This window comes from Mastigoproctus giganteus, chromosome 1 (assembly GCF_048544385.1).
Source record: "Mastigoproctus giganteus isolate SK-2022 chromosome 1, ASM4854438v1, whole genome shotgun sequence".
In the NCBI taxonomy this organism is placed as follows: Eukaryota; Metazoa; Arthropoda; class Arachnida; order Uropygi; family Thelyphonidae; genus Mastigoproctus; species Mastigoproctus giganteus.
This window is the reverse complement of record NC_143575.1, coordinates 220,262,145-220,282,652: the sequence shown is the minus strand read 5'-3', so window position 1 is coordinate 220,282,652 and position 20,508 is coordinate 220,262,145. Positions and strand designations below refer to the sequence as shown.

Sequence of the window (20,508 nt, the reverse complement as noted above, 5' to 3'; positions counted from 1 at the left end):
CTATCTGATTCTCTCTCTTTTTTTCTAAGGCACTGGACTTCACACAAACGTTTGACATTCACATTGATTTTCAGGAACATATTCCCCACATGAATGTTTGAATGTTAACAGCTTTCTGTATTTACTGAAATCTTTTTCATTACTAGCATTTTATATTATCTCTGTTTTTATAAAAATGTAGCTTATTTGGAGGATGAGGAAACTAGGATATGTATGTATGTTTTGTTGAAACAATTTATTCTTTTATTAATCATAAACTGTGGCTAGACAAAATTACAGCTTCATTGTGACCGAAAATATACCAGCAGACATGCCAGCTTTTCCCATTTATCAAGAATATTTATAGTATTCATATATCTTATGATTTCCCAGCAAGTTTTATGTTTTTCCTGATTTTAGACAAGCTTAAATCACTTGCGAGGTGAGCTGATTGAGGTGTATAAAGTCTTGAATGGTTTGAGCATGCTCAATGCTGATGGGATTCTTCCTCTTGATCAGAATAATCGCCTGAGAGGGCATAAATTCAAATTAAGGAAAGACAGTTGTAGGAGGATAGATGTGCGGAAATTTGCTGTTAGTCAGTGGGTGGTTGATTGCTGGAACAAACGTCCATCTGTCGTAGAAGTTGATAGCTTAAATAGGTTAAAGGCAGAACTTGACAAACATTTGGAGCCGGTGGATGGGTGAAATAAGGGTGTTTCTTCTTTTTTTTTTTTTTTTTTTGGCTGATGCTATATAAGCTTGCTTTCTTGCATCATGTGCCTTTGCTAATGCTATTTTTTTTTTTTTTTTTTTTTTTTGCATTTTTCAAATATGAATTTGTGTTATGTTTTAATTATCAGTGTGAACTTCAAAAACTGCCATTAGGTAACTGTTTTTGTTTAGAGTAGAGAATATTAGTCAGTTGCTCAGTATACACTTTCAGTTTCTCTTTTTTTTGGAGAGTAGCAGTTGTCAGGAAGTGTTTTATGTGATTTGTTATTAGTAAATGGTTAATTCGCTTGTAATGGTCAACACTTGGAATAGTAACCCCAAAATAACTTATACACTTGATGGGGTTGAACTAAAAATAGTAGAGGAAGAAAGGGATGTGGGAGTTGATACAGGTATACATGAAGTTCCCCAAGCAGTGTAGACATACTGCAAGGAAGGTCCATAGTGATTAATGATTTATCAAAAGGTTTCTTGTAGGGATAGGGAAGTCTTAATCCCACTGTATAAGGCAATTTTATGGCTACACGTGGAATACTGTGCAAGTATGGAACACCACCTAAAAAAAAAAGATATCAAGATTCTTGAAAGGATCCAAACGTGGGCAACCTACTTGGTGACTTCAAAAGGATGTATAAGGAAAGACATGCACGCTACAGAGCTTGGCAACACTTCTTAGCCCATCTGCCAAAATTATCTAGATCCTGTTGCAGTAGCACACTGCCATTACTGTCATTAACAACCCTGCCAACCTTTGTATCATCTGCAAACTTAGACATTAAGCCTGATATACCATCATCAATATCATTAATAAATACTGAAAACAAAAATGGACCCGACACTGAACCCTGAGGGACTCCACTAATAACATTACTCCATGAAGAGCAGTGTCCATTGATTACCACTCCCTGTCTTCTCCCACTCAACCATCCCTTTATCCATAGCAGCAATTTGCCTCCAATGCCACACTGCTCCAATTACTGCAACAGTATCAAAAGCCTTCCTAAGATCCAAGTATATGATATATGAAAATTATTCTTTGCATCCAGTTCCTTTGTGTTCACATCATAGTTTCCAATCAAAGGGGAAGTCTTGGTGAGACAAGACTTCCCCTTAACAAACCTGTTCTGTGTCTGAATTATAACTGAAGACAATCTTGTCTAGATGATTCTGCAGCACTACTTTAACCAGGCCTCCATTATGTTCCCCCTGAACAGAAGTTAAAGCAACAGGTCTGTAATTACTTGTCACCCTTTGATTCTCCTTTATGAATCAGTCACATTTGCACATCTCCAGTCCACAGGTCCCCCCCCCCACCGAGTCCAAGGAAACTCTCATAATTATGGCTATGGGTTTGCTTACTTCCTTTGCTGCCTCCTTTAATATAACTGGATAGCTCACTGAGGGTGATGGTAGATGGCTCTCTGTCTTCTAACTTCTCCACTAATGCTGGTGTCCCCAAAGGTTCAGTTCTTTCCCCCACTCTTTATCTCTTGTATATTAATGACCTTCTTCCATTGACTGGAAATCCTATCCATAGTTTTGCTGATGATAGCACATTGCATTCCACTTTCCATTTTGAGGAACCTTGTCCTGCTCAATCAGTTTCAACTTCTAGAAAATCTGCTACCAATTCCTTAAATGCCGATCTTCAGGTAATTCTCCATTGGGGCAAAGACAACTTAGTTGATTTCTACCCTTCTAAAACTCAGTCTTGTCTTATATTAGCATTAGTAGAGGCATATGATGCAAGAAAGCAAGCTTATTCAGCATCAGCCAAAAAAAAAAAAAAAAAAAAAAAAACACACACACCACTCCCATTTCACCCCTCCGTTTGTTCAAAATACCTGTCCAGTTGAGCCTTAAATTTGTTTAGGCTATCAACTTCAACAACAAGTGATGGAAGTCGGTTCCACCAACCAACCACCCGCTGGCCAAAGGCAAATTTCCGCACATCTATCCGACATCCGTCCTTCCTCAATTTGAATTTATGCCCTCTGAGGTGATTATTCTGAGCAAGATGAAGAATCCCATTGGCATTGAGCATGCTCAAACCATTCAAAGCCTTATACACCTCTATCAGATCACCTCGCCGGTGCCTAGTCTCCAGACTCTGTAATTTGCAAAACTTAAGCCTTTCTTCTCTGTACCCGTTCCAGCAGCTCTACATCCTTCTTGAAATGAGGCCTGCAGACCTGTATACAGTACTCAAGATGTGGCTTTATACAAGGGAATAATCACCTCCTTATCCCTGCTAGAAAAATTCCTGTATATCATTGACAAGACACCATGAGCTACTCTTGCAGCTCGTCTGCACTGCTCAGAGAACTTCATATCTGCCTGTACAATTACCCCCAGGTCCTTTTCATTCTCCACCACTGTCAGTGTACCGCAGAGTTGATACGTTGCTCTGTGGTTACTGTTTCCCATATGTAATACTTTACATTTGTCAATGTTAAACTTCATTTGCCACCTCTCAGCCCATCTGTTCAACCTTTCCAGATCCTGTTGCAGCAGCATAGCGTCAGTAGTGTCCTTAACAACCCTGCCTACCTTTGTATCATCTGCAAACTTGGACATTAAACTTGATATACCATCATCAATATCATTCATAAACACCGAAAACAACAACGGACCCAACACTGAACCCTGAGGAACTCCACTAATAACATTAGTCCACGTTGAGCAGTGTCCATTGATTACCACTCTCTGTCTTCTGCCACTCAACCATCCCCTTATCCATAGCAGCAATTTGCCTCCAATGCCACACTGCTCCAATTTGTGTAGCAGTCTTCCATGTGCAACAGTATCAAAAGCCTTTCTAAGATTCAAATATATAATATCAAAGTTATTCCCTGCATACAGTTCTTTTGTGACTACATCATAGTATCCAATCAAATTGGTCAGGCAAGACCTGCCCTTAACAAAACCATGCTGCGTCTGAGCTATAACTGAATTCTTGTCTAGATGATCCTGCAGTGCTTCTTTAACCAGTGCCTCCATTAATTTACCTGGAACAGAAGTTAAACTAACAGGTCTATAATTACTTGTGTCAGCCTTTGATCCTCCTTTGTGAATTGGGGTTACATTTGCACATCTCCAGTCTATGGGTCCCTCCCCTGAGTCCAAAGAAGCTCTCATAATTATGGCTAGGGGTTTGCTTACTTCCCCTGCTGCCTCCTTTAATATAACTGGATAGATCCCATCCACCCCAGGTGCCTTTTTTATGTTTATCCTCAACAATCTCCCCTCCACTTTCCTCTCAGTTATTACAAAATCATCTAGCTCACTGCCAATGTTTACTTTACCTACGTCATTCTCCTTCCTGAATAACTCCTCATGCGTGAATGTAGATGCAAAATACTCGTTTAGATTGTTAGCCACCTGAGCAGGATCGTCAACTGTTGAACCATCAATATCCAGTGGACCAATCTGATTCATCCCTTTCCTTCTTGAGTTTAAATAGGTAAAGAACTCTTTTCTGTTTTTCTTTGCATCCTTTGCCAAGGATTTTTCGTAGTCTGCCTTTGCTTACCTAATCTCCTTTGTGACTTGGTTACAGACCAACTTATAATATCTATCATAGGCTTCCATGTCACCCATTAATTTGTATGTATTCCGTGCATTTTTCTTCTCTGCCACATGTCTCATTAGTTCATCTGACAACCATTTAGGCCTAAACCTTGAACAATATTTCTTTATTGGTATGTAAAGCCTGATAGCTTCCAAGATTAGTTCCTTGAATGCTTCCAACTTTGAGTTTGCTGTTGGTAACATCATCAGTTGGTCCCACTGTATAGAATTTAAATACTGTCTCAGACCATCATAGTCGCCTTTACGAAAACAAAAACCCTTCCCTTTACCTCTGATGGTAGTTACCTCCTTGAGTAAATCCCACTTCAACACACTGTGATCACTGCCACCTGGTGGTTCATTTATCTGCAGATTCTTAATGCATGAAGAATCACTACTGATAATCAGATCAAGAGTATTGCTCCCTCTTGTTGCCACACGAACATGCTGATGTAGAAAACAATCATCCAATAAATCCACAAAAGCCTTGCTAGTGTGTGAGTGACCAACCCACAAATTCCAGTCAATATCTGGGAAATTAAAATCCCCCATTATAAGACTCTCTGATTTACTGGCCCACTCTATTTCCCTGTACAGTATCTTATTATACTCATCAGACTCATTAGGCCTATAGCACACTCCTACTCTCAATTTTGATTTCCCTATGCTTATGTCACACCAAACTGACTCGACACTGCCCTGTCCATCGATGTCGACTGGCTTCACTTCCTTGGGTTTTATGTGTTTCTTAACTAATAGCATAACCCCTCCTCCCCTCCTGTCCTGTCTATCCTTTCTATGCACATTGTATTCCCCAAATTCCAGTTCCGCATTCCTTATATCTGTGTGACACCACGTTCCTGATATCCCAACAATATCTGCCTTTGATGTTTTGAGCAAAACCTCAAATTCATCAAATTTATTTACTAAACTCCTAGCATTGGTGTACACGCAGTCATACATGCACCTGTTTCTATTCTTGGCTACCCTAACACAACCCATGTGTTTACTTGTACCGCAATGACTCCCAGCAGTCTCTGAAATATCCTGCATCTTGTTTTTCAGGCTTCTGCTCATTTCAATAGAAGCAGTGCAAGAATCACTTCCACCTCTGCCAGTGGCTACTGTTAATTTATTAGTCCTTGTATCCCCCCCCAACTAGCAGTTTTCCGACCCTCCTAACATTGCCTCGACAGCATCAGGAAAAATTCTTGCACCATTTCTATTTAAGTGTATCCCATCCCTGTAGAAGCAATCTCTCCTGTTAACAAGTACAGTCCAGGCTGAAAAAAATTCTACCCCTTGAGCCTTTCACAATCCCTCCAGGGCCGAATATCTCGCAAAAAGGATTCTTCTGCTCCTATGCTTATCTTTAGTGACACTCCGATTTCTAGGCAAAATGATATATCTCTTTTGGGGATTACCCTGACTTCTAATCTCTCTTGTCACAAGCACATTACAAATATTGCTTCTTCTGCATCTAAAAAACTTGGTTTTCTCTTTCGCTCTCGGCGTTACTTTTCTTCCAAACAGCTGCTCACTCTGTATAAAAAACAAATCTGCCCTGCCATGGAATATTGTTCCCACATCTGGGGTGGTGCCCCCAAAACCTCTCTCAGGCTTCTTGATTCCATTCAGAAGAGGGCAGTTAGGTTAATTAATGACTCATCTCTAACAGAGTCTCTGCACTCACTGTCTCATAGACGTACTGTTTCTGCTGCATGCCTCTTCTACAGATACTTCCATGGGCACTGTTCTTCTGAAATAGCTTCTATAATTCCTGCTCTCTCTTTCAAAACAGTCCGAACACGTGCCGCCACCAGCCAACATCCATTTACTGTCCAACTTCAAGCTCACAGAACCAACTTTCTATCTTCCTCGTTTATTCATTCAATTGCTGTTTTCTGGAACAACCTTCCTTCATACGTATTTCCTGAAAATTACAGTCTACAGAAGTTCAAGTCCAATGTCAACAAATATTCTTCTTTCATTTTCTCAACCTCCAACCCAAGCACGGTACTAAGTACTATAGGTTCTAACACCTCTCGTGTTTGGGGTTTACATTAAAAAAATATATATATATATTCTGTCGGGGAAAAAACGAGCATTGCAGCGGGCTTTGACCTCGTAAATTGTGATATTATTGTCAGAAGTCTTCTGCTGTTACAACTCCTGGAAATGTTGCAAAACAGGCTTAAGTTTTGCAACATTTTGCAACATTAAAGCCTGTTTTGCAAAACAGGCTTTAATTCAATAGCATCAATGAATAGGATATATTAAATACCAGTTTTTGTCCAAAGGTTTGTCTTGAAATTACATTATCATAACAGACTGTCTTGAAATTACATTATCATATGCAAGTTGCAATTTGTTGCAACAAACTTGGTGACTCATCTAGACATAAGAATTCATTTATCTGAAGCAGTCATTTTGAATTAGTACACTTTGAATAGAATGTATTTTTTTGCATTTTAAAGTGAGTGATTTTATTGAGCAGCAAATCTGCATCAAATTTTGTTTCAAATTAAGGAAAGTGCAACAGGAATACAAGGATTGTTAAAAGTTTTTTTTATAGAAGATGCTCTGTTCATGTACTTTTCAGGGGAGTTTACAAAGTTTAAAGAGGATAGCTGACTGTCCTTCAACTTCAGAAACCAATGATTCAGTTGTTTCTGATCTGATCAGGTGTAATTGACTTTTACTATGCAAAAAATTGATAGTGAAATTAGTATATATTGTGGGACACATCACTCAATTTCAGAACAAGATTTTAGAATGCAACACATCTTAACCATTTGCGCCTCACATCCTCATTGATCAACACAAAGAATGGAAGTTCTCACATGTCAGGATCTTTATCAATGTGCTGCTGCTGACCCATGCTTTGTTCTTCTATCATTACTAGTGAAGAATCTTGGGTGTGTGTGGCTATGGCCCAAAAACAAAGGTCGGTCCTCTCACTGGAAGACTTCATCTTGTACAAGATCCAAAAAAAAAGCAAGGCAGTCTCAATCAAATATGAAGATCATGCATATATTTTTTTACTCTTAGGCACGGTACTTAATTAGGGCATTGTTCATCATAAATTTGTTTTTCTTGGCCAAACAGTGAACTAGAAATACTACAAAATAGTTCTCTGGTGATTGTATGATGCCATAGAGAAAACAGCAATCCATCACTGGCATTTCCCATCTGCCATACTCAGCAGATTTAGCTCCCTGTGTTTTTTGTTTTTAAAGCTCCATTGAAAGATAATGGATTTACAATGGTTGAGGAAAATTATTTAGAATACAAGGCAGGAACTATTAATAATTCCAAAAAAACATATCAGGAATACTTCTGGAATTTGCAGAAATGTTGAAATAGGTATATACAGTGTCAAGGTGACTACTTTGAAGGAGATTCGTCGAAAGGCCAGTGAGCTTCATCATTTCCCAAATATTAATTCTCAATCCCCAAACTTTTTGATTGCATCTCATGTAGTAAAATTCTTTTTCAGCAATCTTGGTACATATTAAAAGGCCCATTATTTATTTATATAATTGCTACTGCATCATATATACAGCCTATGATTTTAGATTGACAGTTATAAGCTTTTTTGCTGTGAATGAGCTTGTGGGACTGTGTCTAGAATGAACATTTTGAAATAATACCAATACAAAAAATTAATAATGATAAACTAGGAGGCCCTGCTCGCTTCACTCACCAACCTCCACATTTGTGTTGTCAGACAACATGAACGTGTGGCTCTTCCGAGTTTGCCGTTAAAAGATATTCCACCACAATGTTGACATTCACCTACCATATCATCTAAATTGCAATATACTTCAGTGGTTTCTTCGTTATCAGAATCTTGAAGATCTTATGTTGTGTCTAAGCCGTTTAATGGTTTACTGAGTTTCGGCCTGTTCTTTGTCCATATTAGCTACCCGCTTCCTGTTGCATTGATTTTTCACTTGCTCCATTGTCATTGAACTTATTCTCTGATTAGTTTGTAACCTTTTGGCATGTTTCTCTCAATGTTTGCATTCAGACTCCTGACGGCGTTATTTTCTCTCTGAATCAGTGATTGCCAATCTAGGTCGCAGCATTGTGTTAATTACTAATTTAGCAAATCAAACATAACAGATTCCAGACACCTGTCGAAACACACTGATCGATATCTAATCAGGAAATGACCTACGTAATTATTTACCTGTACATTTGTAGTGACATAATCACCCCCCCCCTCGTACCACGTGATCTGCATCCCTCTTCTCCCATTCGCTACCTCACCACACAGCATTCTCAAGGTTGAATAAATATCACCAGGAGGAAAACTTTTTTAATGTATAGAGAGATAAGATGCACGTTATCCTAACCATACAACCTCTTAATGTGGTTTCATATTTTTCAAATAGAATTTAATATAAGTGTAGCTAATCTTTAGAAATTTTATTTGATTACTGATAACTTATTTGATTATTTTTTTAGGGTAGGGCATGGCAAGCTTGAGTAGTTAACACTAAATACAGGTACTTCTTGTATCTAAAATATCTTGTATTTGAGGATTACAGCAAAGATAGCTTCTGAAACAATTTATATTCTATTCTAATTACAGTTTTATTAATTTTACAGGAAGCTGTACCATTTGCTGTATCATCTGCTATTCCTACAATTGAAGTTAAAGGACGTAAAGTAAGAGGTCGACTATATCCTTGGGGAGTGGTTGAAGTAGAGAATCCTGAACATTGTGATTTCATTAAGCTCCGAACCATGCTAATGTAAGTTGATCACCACTTCATTTCCTTTTCACACCCTGAAATTTGAGGAAGGTAACTGTATTGTGAGTTTATGAATGTCAGATTTACAAATACTTGATCTTATGAGCAAAAATCTTTAACACCTCAAATGAATTCATACTTGGTAATGTGAACTTTTACTTTCTGAACTTCAATTGCACAGTACATTGAAAGTAAAACAATTGAGAATGTAGTTGTTTCAACATTTATGCATTCAGTGTATATTGTAAAATACGATACAATTTTTGTTTTATAAAAGTTATTGTTATTGCTATGATTTTTTATTATTATTTTCTTATGAATCTAGTATAGGGATGGTATAAACTTTTATTTTTGTTATGAACAAAAGATGAAAGGGAAAATGTTATTACTTCTTTTTTCTTTTTTGTATTGTGCACTACATTCATTCTAAAGTATGTCACTTTTGAATAAGGAAAGATAAATGTAGATGTTACGCTGTCTGTTAGGGTCAGTTTGGCATAAGTATCCAGAACAGTGGTCAGCATAGCAATGCACCCACGCACTGCTCATTTCTCATGCAACAAGAGCTGATTAAACACAAGACTTACATCTCCCCCCCTCTCCCACTTGCCTGACCTCTCACCATGCATTTTTCCCCCCTTGAAAATGAAACTTTTATGAGGCCATTGCTGATGCAACTTAAGATGTAATTTGCACTATCTAGTCAGAACATTTCCATAATTGCTACCAGCAATTGTACCAGGGCAAAAAAGTGCCACAACTGGTACAGTGGTGGTGGGAAAAGGTGTATTATCACTCAAGTACTTTGAGTGTTTGTCTAGGTTTAGTACAATTTTGAAAAAAAAATAGGTGCCAGTATTCACCTTTGCTATCAGGAAAAATTGAAAATTAAAAGGATATGAAAAGTACTAACTTTTTTTTTTTTTTTTTTTTTTTTTCCTTCCTGATATTGTTACTTTTAGTAGTAATCTTTTTAAGAATAAGAACAACAATAAGATTAACACAGTTTATTAAGCATAAATTTATTATTCAAGTATATAAAAATAAGTAAAATGTGAGTAAAATAAGTAAAAAATAATAACACAATTAAAAAATAATTTCATAATAAAGTTTTTGTAGAATATTTCAAAATTTTATTAAGTTCTCGTCTGACACCCTATACAAGGGCCAGCAACCTTTTTTTGAGTGAAGAGCAATTTTTACTCTAATTAAAAAAGAGAAAATCCGAAGAGCCGCAACTCAGCTCAAGCTGGGAGGAGGGGAAGGTGAGAATTTTTTTTTAAAAAATGAAATAGAGTGGGAAGGTGTTTATTTAAAAAAAATATATATTTTTTTGAAATATTATTTATTAATACTGAAAAAACGTAACAAACATCCAATTAGATACAAATTAATGTGATTTTTGCTGATGAACTTCTTGAGCGAGTCTCTCAACATCATGCAAGTATGTCGTAATTAAACATGCTCGCATTGTTCAGACGATGGTTTCTTGATTCATTTTTAATATAGTTAATGTTCAAAAATATTTGCTCGTAGAAATACGGCGAACCAAAAACTGAGAGAAGTCCAAACGCAAATATTTTCAAATTTATATATGGATCCGGTAAGCTACTCCATGCATCGAACACAATTTGGTCTACATTTTAAACTCATCTATCGCCGTCCATTTGTATAGAATTGTAAGGGCAGCCTTTTTCCTCTCTAAATCCTCAATATCAGTTTTAAGGCATTTTAGTCTTGCACTCCACATGTCCTTGATTTTTAAGTCCTCTAACTCCATTTCAATGTGCATAGTCTGAGAAAGAGGAAGAATCTTACCAGCATTGAGCTTACTCAATCCATTCAAAGCCTTCAATCAACACTCAGTCAGATCACCTCACAGTTTTGTAGTCCCCAGACAATGCAGTTTGTATAACTAAAGGTATGAGCACCCTTTTGTTCCCCCACCAATTTTGTTGCCCTTCTCTTTACCCATTCCTACATCCTTCCTAAAATAAGGCCTCCAGACCTGTATGCAGTACTAAGATGCAGCCTTATAGAATGGAATAATGACCTCCTTATTTCTGCTAGAACAATTCCTGCTTATCATTGACAAACCCCCATGAGCTGTTTTGGCAGCCAGCTGAACTGCTTAAAGAACTTTATATCCGACTGCACAGTTACCCTCTGGTCTTTTTCATTTTCCACTACCTGAATGTAGTACCACACAACTAGTACATTAATCTGGGATTACTGCTACTATATGCAGTTTTTATCAGTGTTAAACTTCAATTTCCATTTCTCAGCCAATTGTCAAATTTTTTAGTATACCTTGATTGCTGTCATAAACCACTCTGCCAACCTTTGTATCATCTGCAAACTTAGACATTAAACTTGATAAACCTTCATCATTACCATTAATAAATATAGAAAAGAACAATGGACCCAGTCATGAACCCTGGTGGACTCCACAAAGAGCAGTGTCCATGGATAACTATCCTTTGTATTCTCCTACTCAACCATCCCTCTATCCATAGCAGTCACTTGCTTTAATGCCATCCTGCTCCAATTTGTACAGCAGTCTTTTATGTGCAATAGTATCAAAAGCTTTTCTGAAATAAAAGTATATGAAATCTAGATTATTTTAAGCATCCAGTTCACTTGCTTTAATGCCATCCTGCTCCAATTTGTACAGCAGTCTTTTATGTGCAACAGTATCAAAAGCTTTTCTGAAATCAAAGTATATGAAATCTAAATTATTTTAAGCATCCAGTTCCTTGGTTACCCCATAATAGTATCCAATCAAATTGGTCAGACAAGACTTGACTCTTAACAAAACCATGCAGTGACACAGCATTCCTGTATAGATGGTTCTGTATTACTTCTTTAACCAATGACTCCATTATTTTCACTGGAACAGAAGTTAAACTAACACTCTGTAATTCTTGTCACCATTTGATACCTATTTGTGAATTGCAGCTACTTTTGCACATCTCCCCTGAATCCAAGGATGCTCTCATAATTATGGCTAAGGGTGTGCTTGCCTCCCTTAATATAATTGGATAGATAATTTTCACCATACGTGCCTTTTTGTATGTTTAACTTCAACAATTTCTCTTCCACTTTCTCTCAGTTAAAAAAAAAAAAAAAAAAAAAAACCTATTTCACCCACCATTGGCTTCAAAGATTTGTCCAGTTCTTCCTTGAATTTATTTAAGTTATTAATTTCCATTATTCTACAACCATCTTTGCTCAATTTAAATTTATGCCTCCTCGTGTGCATAGTCTGAGCAAGAGGAAGAATCCCATCAGCATTGAGCTTGCTCAAACCATTCATTGCCTTATACACCACAATCAGATCACCATGCAGGTACCTAGTTTCCAGATGCTGTGATTTTCAGAGCTTTAGCCTCTCTTGGTGAGAGTAACCCTTTGTTCCCTTCAATAATCTCATTGCCCTTTTCTGTACTCATTCCAGCAACTCTACATCCTTCCTAAAATGAGGCCTCCAGACCTGTATGCAGCATTCAAGGTGGGGCCTGACCATTGCTTTATACAAAGGAATAGTCACCAACTTATCCCTGCTAGCAAAATTCCTGTATATCATTGACAAGACCCCCATGAGCTGCTCTGGCAGCTTGTCTGCACTTCTCAGAAAATTTCACATCTGACTGCACAATTACTCCAGGTCTTTTTTATTTTCCACTTTCCTGAGTTTTGAACCACCACACAGTTACCCTGGGGTTGCTGCTACCCATATCCGATATTCCATTTGTCAAATATTAAACTTCAGTTGACATCTCTCAGCCCGTCTGGCCAACTTTTCTAGATCCTGTTGCAGTAGTATGCTGTCATTACTGTCATTAACAAACCTGCCAACCTTTGTATCATCTACAAACTTGGACAATAAGCTGATATATCGATATCATTGATAAATATAGAAAACAACAATGGGCCCACACCGAACCCTGGGAGTTCTGTGTTGGGCCCACTGTTGTCCACTAATAAATTTAATCCATGAAGAGCAGTGCCCATTGATTACCACTCTGTCTTTTCCCACTTAACCATTCCTTTATCCATTGTAGCAACTTACCCTTAATGCCATATCTCTCCAATTTGTACAGCAGTCTTCCATGTGCAACAGTATCAAAAGCTTTCCTGAAACCGGATTTCAGGATTGAAAGCTTTTTAATCCAAGAGGATTGAAATGCTTTTTAATTTTTTGAAATGTGTAGGTCTAAATCAGACAACTGTGAAGGTAGTGTTAATGCATCATTTTTTTCTTCATGTTTGTTTCGGTTTCTTTTTAAAAATTTATCCATTTTGAAAGGGTTTAGTAATTTAGTTAAATCTGTTAAAAGAAAATACATTTAAGCATTAAAATCAAAAGATTGCTTACTTATAACACTTTTATCACCTTTAACATCAGCACGACACATATACAGTACCTATTTCAGCAGTGCAACTGAGCAAAACCCGGTTTTTAGAAACCTGTTAAAACCAGAAACTGACAATCACATGAGGCAGTATCCTCGGTCTGTAGTGCCACTATAGCAACAATGATTGTATTCTCAACAAAATATTTTGTAAAAATTTTTTTTACTAAATCAATGGCAAATTAATAATAATTAATAAGAAAAATTTTAAGAATATCATCAAAGTCAAACTTTGATTGTTTTTGAGATTAAAACATCACAAAATATAGAATTTTCCTCCAATCACTAACAAAAGAAAGGATTTTCTAGCAAAGATTGTAATGTATTTTTGTAGAATATTGCAGAAAGTTGAGAAAAAAAGTACCTTTTTTAAATAAATACAAAGATTTATATATAAGTTTTTTAGCTTAAGCAAAGGTGTTTGCGAGCACCCATCAGCCATGATCAAAATTTATTTTTTAAAGAGCACAATGGTGCTCACAAGCACCAGGTTAAGAACCCCTGATCTAGACTGATGTCTACTGTGTTGAGTCTCTGGACTTGCCCTCTTGGTAAGGCAATTGTGTAAGTTTGAGTAAATTTTTATTATTACTTTGTGCAATTATTTCTTTATTGTGTAAATGTGCAGTTTAACAAAATATATATATATATATATATATATATATATACACACAGGGTGATTCAGGAGGAATAGTAAATATTTTGGAAGGTTATAGTATCGATTATTCTGAGTAAAAAAGTTCATATAAACATGTCCAACTCTCAATGGATATGGAGATACAGCTGTTTGAAATGGTGCGCACAAAGCCATTATGAAAGGTATTAAAGAACAATAAATGACTTATTGTTTGTATTTATTGACTTTTTGAATGATACAAAACACAAATAATTGACAATTTTTTACAGTTCACAATAAATTATCAAAAAAATCTGGCTGCCAACCTCAATGCACTTTGCAACTCTTGTGGTCATATGACGTGTTCTTCTTTTTCTGAGGTTTATCTTGGCATTCCTTTATGAGGGCAGCAGTATCCAAAATGTGAGCAAGAAATTTGTCTCTTGTATTAATCTTTTCTTTATATACTGCACTTTTCATCCATCCCCACAAACAAAAATCTAACGGAGTGTGAGGTCTTGGAGACCTTGGTGGGCAATGAATGGGACCACTGTGGCTAATCCATCGTTCAGGGAAAGTTCAATTTAGATATTGTATCACTAGATAGGCATGATGTGCAGGAGCTCCATCATGCTGAAAGTACATACCAATCTTTGTAGCCAAGGGAACATCCTCCAATAGTAGTGGAAGTTCATTTTGCAGAAATTCTAGGTAAATGGGCCCTGTGAGACAATTTTGTAACACAACAGGCCCAATCAACTGGTTGTCAATAATACTACACCAGTTTACAGAGAAGCGATCTTGAAAATTTGTTTCTACAGTGGCATGTGGATTTTCTCTGACAGTTACGGGTGTTGATACTGTCACAGGTGAAAGTAGCTTCATTTCTGAGAGTATTAATGGAATTAATCGGCGATTAGCATTTACCCACCAACAAAATTCCAATCACTGGGCTTAGTTTCCTGGTTGTGAAATGGATACAAGCTGTGCTCACGTAATGTTCCGCATACTCTCGTCTGTCTATGGAACACTGATACGTGTAGAAATTCTTCGTGTGCTAATAGTAGGACTACGTTCTACCGACTGAAGAATGTGTTCCATTTCATCCACATTTTGTTCATTTGCATGTTCAGAAGAAATAAGAGTGCTGGAAACTGTACCAGTCTCACGCAGTTTGGTGTAAACACTAGTAAATGCTCTTGAATCCGGTATTCTGCGGTTAGGAAACCGTCGACATATTCTCTACAAGCAGCAATAGCACTTCCATCACAAAACCCGTATGGTAATACAGTTTTTGTGATGAAAAAATATATACCATATTGGCATATTCAGCATGTGTGAAGATGTGCAGCATTGTTAACTTCTAACACCAAACAGCGTCAGATTTTTACTTAAGGTAATCGATACTATAACCTCCCAAAATATTTACTATTCCCCCTGAATCACCCTATATATATATATATAAAATGATAAAGATGCAATGAAATTACGAATGTCTTATCAAACTGGAATGAACTATAAGAATTGCTACAATATGCAATAGCATCAGCCTATTTTCAGACAACATTAAAATACTCTACTATAAATTACTACATAATAAATTCCCGGCTGCTTTCCTCTACCATCATTTCACAAAAGCATTTAACATTAAATTTAGAAATATTACAAACTACAACCCAGTTCTAAACATAGTGTCAGTAGACTAACCTCCTTTACATTCTAGCCTGTGCATATTGTATAGTTTCATACTCCCCCTGACTGCCGTGTCTCACAGTATGGAAAGCTCGTGCCCACGGATTGTCTATTGATGGGAGTATTATGTTTCTTGTCTTGTTATCGTTTTTGTGTATTTTTTGGGTATTTTTATTTTTTATCTTATTTGTTTTATTTTGATTTCTTTAACATTGCCACTATTGATCTAAACACGAAGCAATTGTCCAGCCATCTGTGGTACGGACTTGCAACCCCAGACTGCCAGAGCACTACTTTATTCACCTCCATTTCAATTACTTTCTGCTGTTCTTTTTATTACATTTTATTTCTTGTGAGCAGCCATCCATCCAGGGGCCATCTGTGGTACAGGCTTGCAACCCCGGACTGCCAGAGCACTGCTTTATTCACCTCCATTTCAATTACTTTCTGCTGTTCTTTTTACTACATTTTATTTCTCGTGAGCAGTTAGGCTGGCCGAAAGCAATATCGAGATGCTATTTCTCTACTATCACTACTTGTTTCTTCTATCACAAAGTTTAGTGTCTTTTTACACAACTTTGTTAGTTTTTGTTTCTCCCTCTGTTGCCTCATCTGTTTAATTGCTCACTTCCCCCTCACATGGGTACAGTTCCGATTTATGATTTCACACCTTTCCCCCCACATGGGACTACTTCAACTGACACATATATACACCGTACGTGAACACTCAGCTCTCTCCTTCAATCACCATTGACTTTCAACGTCTTCCGGTCCATACATACAGTAAGTTTTCTTGTTTTTGCTCCCATCTCTCAGATTTTTTGACTTTACATTTCATTCTTCTATTTCCACAGGATGTATGTATTTATCATTATTATTTTTATGTTATAGTTTATTTATTTTTTATTTTTCCTTCTGGTCTCTGTCGGGTCGACTGTGATGTAAACATATACCTTTTACATGTACAATATAACAGAAACAGAGACCTGGCCTATTGTTGTGGCTCCCACGATTTTTGCTGCCAACCCTTTTGAAGAAGTAGTTAAAGTCCTAGGACCCACAGCTTTAGGTTCTTACTATAATTATGCCATTATTAATTGCATTTTATTTTTATTTCAGGTAAATTGATTTGTTACTTACAGGTTCTCCCTATTCTTCCATGGTTACTACATCTGATAGCTCAACTCCCCTACCATATACAGTGAAACTTCTAACGGACACCTCTCTTTAATGGACATCTCTCTACAACATATCCAGAATTTAAAACAAATACACCAACCGTTTAATTAAAATGGTTTAATACCAGAAACTAAAATGAACCAAACGATATTACACTGTAAAATGATATATGCAAGATTTACAAAATAAATATATACGATGAAACTTTAATATACAATAAAATAAATAAATAAATAAAATATTTAAAATACAATAAAGCTAAAAGCGATAAAACATTGACTGAAGCTTTCGGAGGCTTCCGCCTCCTTTCTCAACAACAATGATGTTAAATCAACACATCCTTAAGTAACAGGCTCACGGCACGTGAGCCTGTTACTTAAGGATGTGTTGATTTAACATCATTGTTGTTGAGAAAGGAGGCGGAAGCCTCCGAAAGCTTCAGTCAATGTTTTATCGCTTTTAGCTTTAGTGCCGTGAGCCTGTTACTTAAGGATGTGTTGATTTAACATCATTGTTGTTGAGAAAGGAGGCGGAAGCCTCCGAAAGCTTCAGTCAATGTTTTATCGCTTTTAGCTTTATAGTGCCGTGAGCCTGTTACTTAAGGATGTGTTGATTTAACATCATTGTTGTTGAGAAAGGAGGCGGAAGCCTCCGAAAGCTTCAGTCAATGTTTTATCGCTTTTAGCTTTATTGTATTTTAAATATTTTATTTATTTATTTATTTTATTGTATATTAAAGTTTCATCGTATATATTTATTTTGTAAATCTTGCATATATCATTTTACAGTGTAATATCGTTTGGTTCATTTTAGTTTCTGGTATTAAACCATTTTAATTAAACGGTTGGTGTATTTGTTTTAAATTCTGGATATGTACTCTCCCAACCTTAGAGGCCTTTTTGAAGATCTCTCTACAACGGACATTTTCAAATTCCCCAACTCTCCTCTATTGGTTTTAACGTGTTTTCAGCTTCTGTCTAGCGGACATTCTCTGTAACGGACGCGGACAGGCAATCTGCACTGTTTTGTTTATATTAGCACTTAATTTGATCTCCCAATAACGGACAGCGGGCGAGCTTACAGCCCTTTTTCTAGGAATGTTTCTTCCACATATTGCCTCAATCGTGTGTTTATTTTCTATTTCCGATGATCTGAATTTTATCAAGGTTTACGTCGCGGTTCTAAACCCTTTTTCAAGAATTTTAAGGCATGTGTAAAACTTCTGATGAATTCGGTGTGTGCAAGGGGGGGTGGAATTTTGTAGGCCTTTTGTCTTTTGAGTTTCAGTTTTCTTCAGTGTCGTGTGAAGTGCACAATGTCTTCTCGTAAAAGATAACGTCGAACTCATTAATGCGTATGATTGGCAAAAAAATAGTGTTCGCTATCTCGCTGCAAAATTCAAAATCGAGAAGACGCAGGTAAGCGACATCCTAAAGGGAAAAAAATGAACTGCTCAAACAATTTTGGCAACATGTAAATGTTCAGGTTCAAAAATCATTCCCGAAAACTGTTGGACTTCAAATCGACAATGTTATGTATGAGTGGTTTTGTCGCACACATGCTAAAAAAATTCCCAGTAATGGGCCTTTCCCATTAAAATTCCCATTATTAGGAAAAAGGCTTTGGAGGTTGTGAAATCTATGGGAGTAAATGAGTTCTGCGGGATGGCTAGACAAGTTCAAAACTCGGCATAAAATTTCTTGGAAAACCATAAGTGGTGAAGGTGGATCTGTTGATACTGGGGTTGTAACAGAGTGGACCGTCAAATTAGAAGATTTATGTCGTGATTTTGAAGCTAAGGATATTTACAACTGTGACGAAACAGTTGTTTTTTAAAGCTCTTCCTGAAAAAACAATGAGTAAAAAATGAAAAGTGCCAGGGCGGAAAAATGTCTAAGGAACGCTTGACTGTACTATTGTGTACAAATATGCTGGGAGACTTTGAACAACCTCTTGTTATAGGAAAACCACAAAATCCTCGTCGTTTTAAGGACATAAAGTTGAATCTTCTGAATGTTGACTGGAAGTCTAATAAAAAAAAAAAAAAAAGTTGACTGGAAGTCTAATAAAAAAGTGTGGATGACAGGAGATATTATGAGTGAATGGATAAGTCACTTTAACGAAAACATGATTCATCAAAACAGAAAAATTATTCTTTTCATGGATAATGCTGCATCTCACCCGCACATTGAATTGTCCAACATTCAAATCGTTTTTCTGCCACCAAACACATCTTGCAGAGTGTCAGCCCTTGGATCAAGGGATAATAAAAAATTTTAAACTTCACTACAAAAAACGTGTTTTAAGACATCTCATTGCAAACATGAATGATGTAACATGTGCGAGTGACCTTGCAAAGAAACTCAGCATCCTAGATGCGATTCAGTGGATTTCCTCTTCAGTAAACGCAATTAGGAAACAAACTGTTGTGAACTGTTTTGTAAAGTCTGGCTTCTCAAAAGCAAAAATTGAAGTTGTGAACAGCAATGTGGAGCACCAAGAAGAACAAGAACTTCAACATCTATCGATAATGTACGATACTTCCGCTACAAGTGACCCTGGCTACAAAGATATAGACTCGAACCTCACTACAGAAGATGGTGCTCTAGATATCAACGACATTATCATCGATATTTTTCAAGAAGTTCCTCATGAGGATGAAGAAATGGAAGGAGGTCATTCTGTCGAAGAACATTAACGACGAACCACCGATGAAAATAGAAGAAGCGCTCATACAAATCAATCATTTAAAAATGTTTTTCGCCGCTGAAGAAGATACTGAAGGACTTTCGATGGTTTCTTCACTCCAAACAAAATTATCAGTTGGAAGAAGGTGCAGAAGAAAATAAGTGATTACTGTACTGTAGAATTTTTCTTAAGATAAAGTCATAATATGCATAGCACAATTGTATGTATATTATTTGCAAAAATATTGTTCAAAATCTGTATATAATTTAATTTTACATTAAAAGTTTAATGATTTTTCTTTCTTTCTTTTCTTTTTTCTCCCTCAGACTTCTTGTTAGCGGACACTTCTCTCTAACGGACAAAATTTCGTTCCCCATGGCTGTCCGTTAAAGGGAAGTTTCAATGTACACAAAAATACTGATTTTTACCTTTTTGTCTATATATATATAAAATTGATAAAAATAAGATGTAATGAAATTATTGAGTCTTAGCAAACAAGAAAGGTATTAAAAATGAAAAATTAAAAATATATTAAACTGGATTATGGAGCCGAGGTACTACTAGTAATAGTAGAAAAAAGTGGCAACCATAATGAAATATAGACAAATGTTATTATCAGCATATTAGGTGGGGGCTGAACTGTCAGGTTTAATTACCACGGAAGAATTGAGAGCACATGTATGCCAAAAAACAGATTACCTGAAATAAAATGAAATTAACATAAAAAAGCATAATTAATGTAAGTACATAAAGCCGTGGGTCCTAGGACTTTAAGTACTTCTTCATAAGGTCGGCAGCGAAAGTCGTAGGAGACACTGCAATAAGCCGGGTCTCTGTTTCTGTTATGAAGTACACTTTAAAAGTATACATA

General features: G+C 36.6%; 1 protein-coding gene across 1 annotated transcript in view; it reads left to right on the top strand.

Moving 5' to 3' along the window:
- Septin1 (Septin 1) overlaps window positions 1-20,508 on the top strand; it is a 178,489-nt gene that overhangs the window by 144,947 nt on the left and 13,034 nt on the right. Inside the window, exon 7 of the mRNA XM_090384445.1 lies at window positions 8,902-9,047. Within this exon, the coding sequence (XP_090240571.1) occupies window positions 8,902-9,047 (146 nt within the window). The remainder of the gene's footprint in view (window positions 1-8,901; window positions 9,048-20,508) is intronic.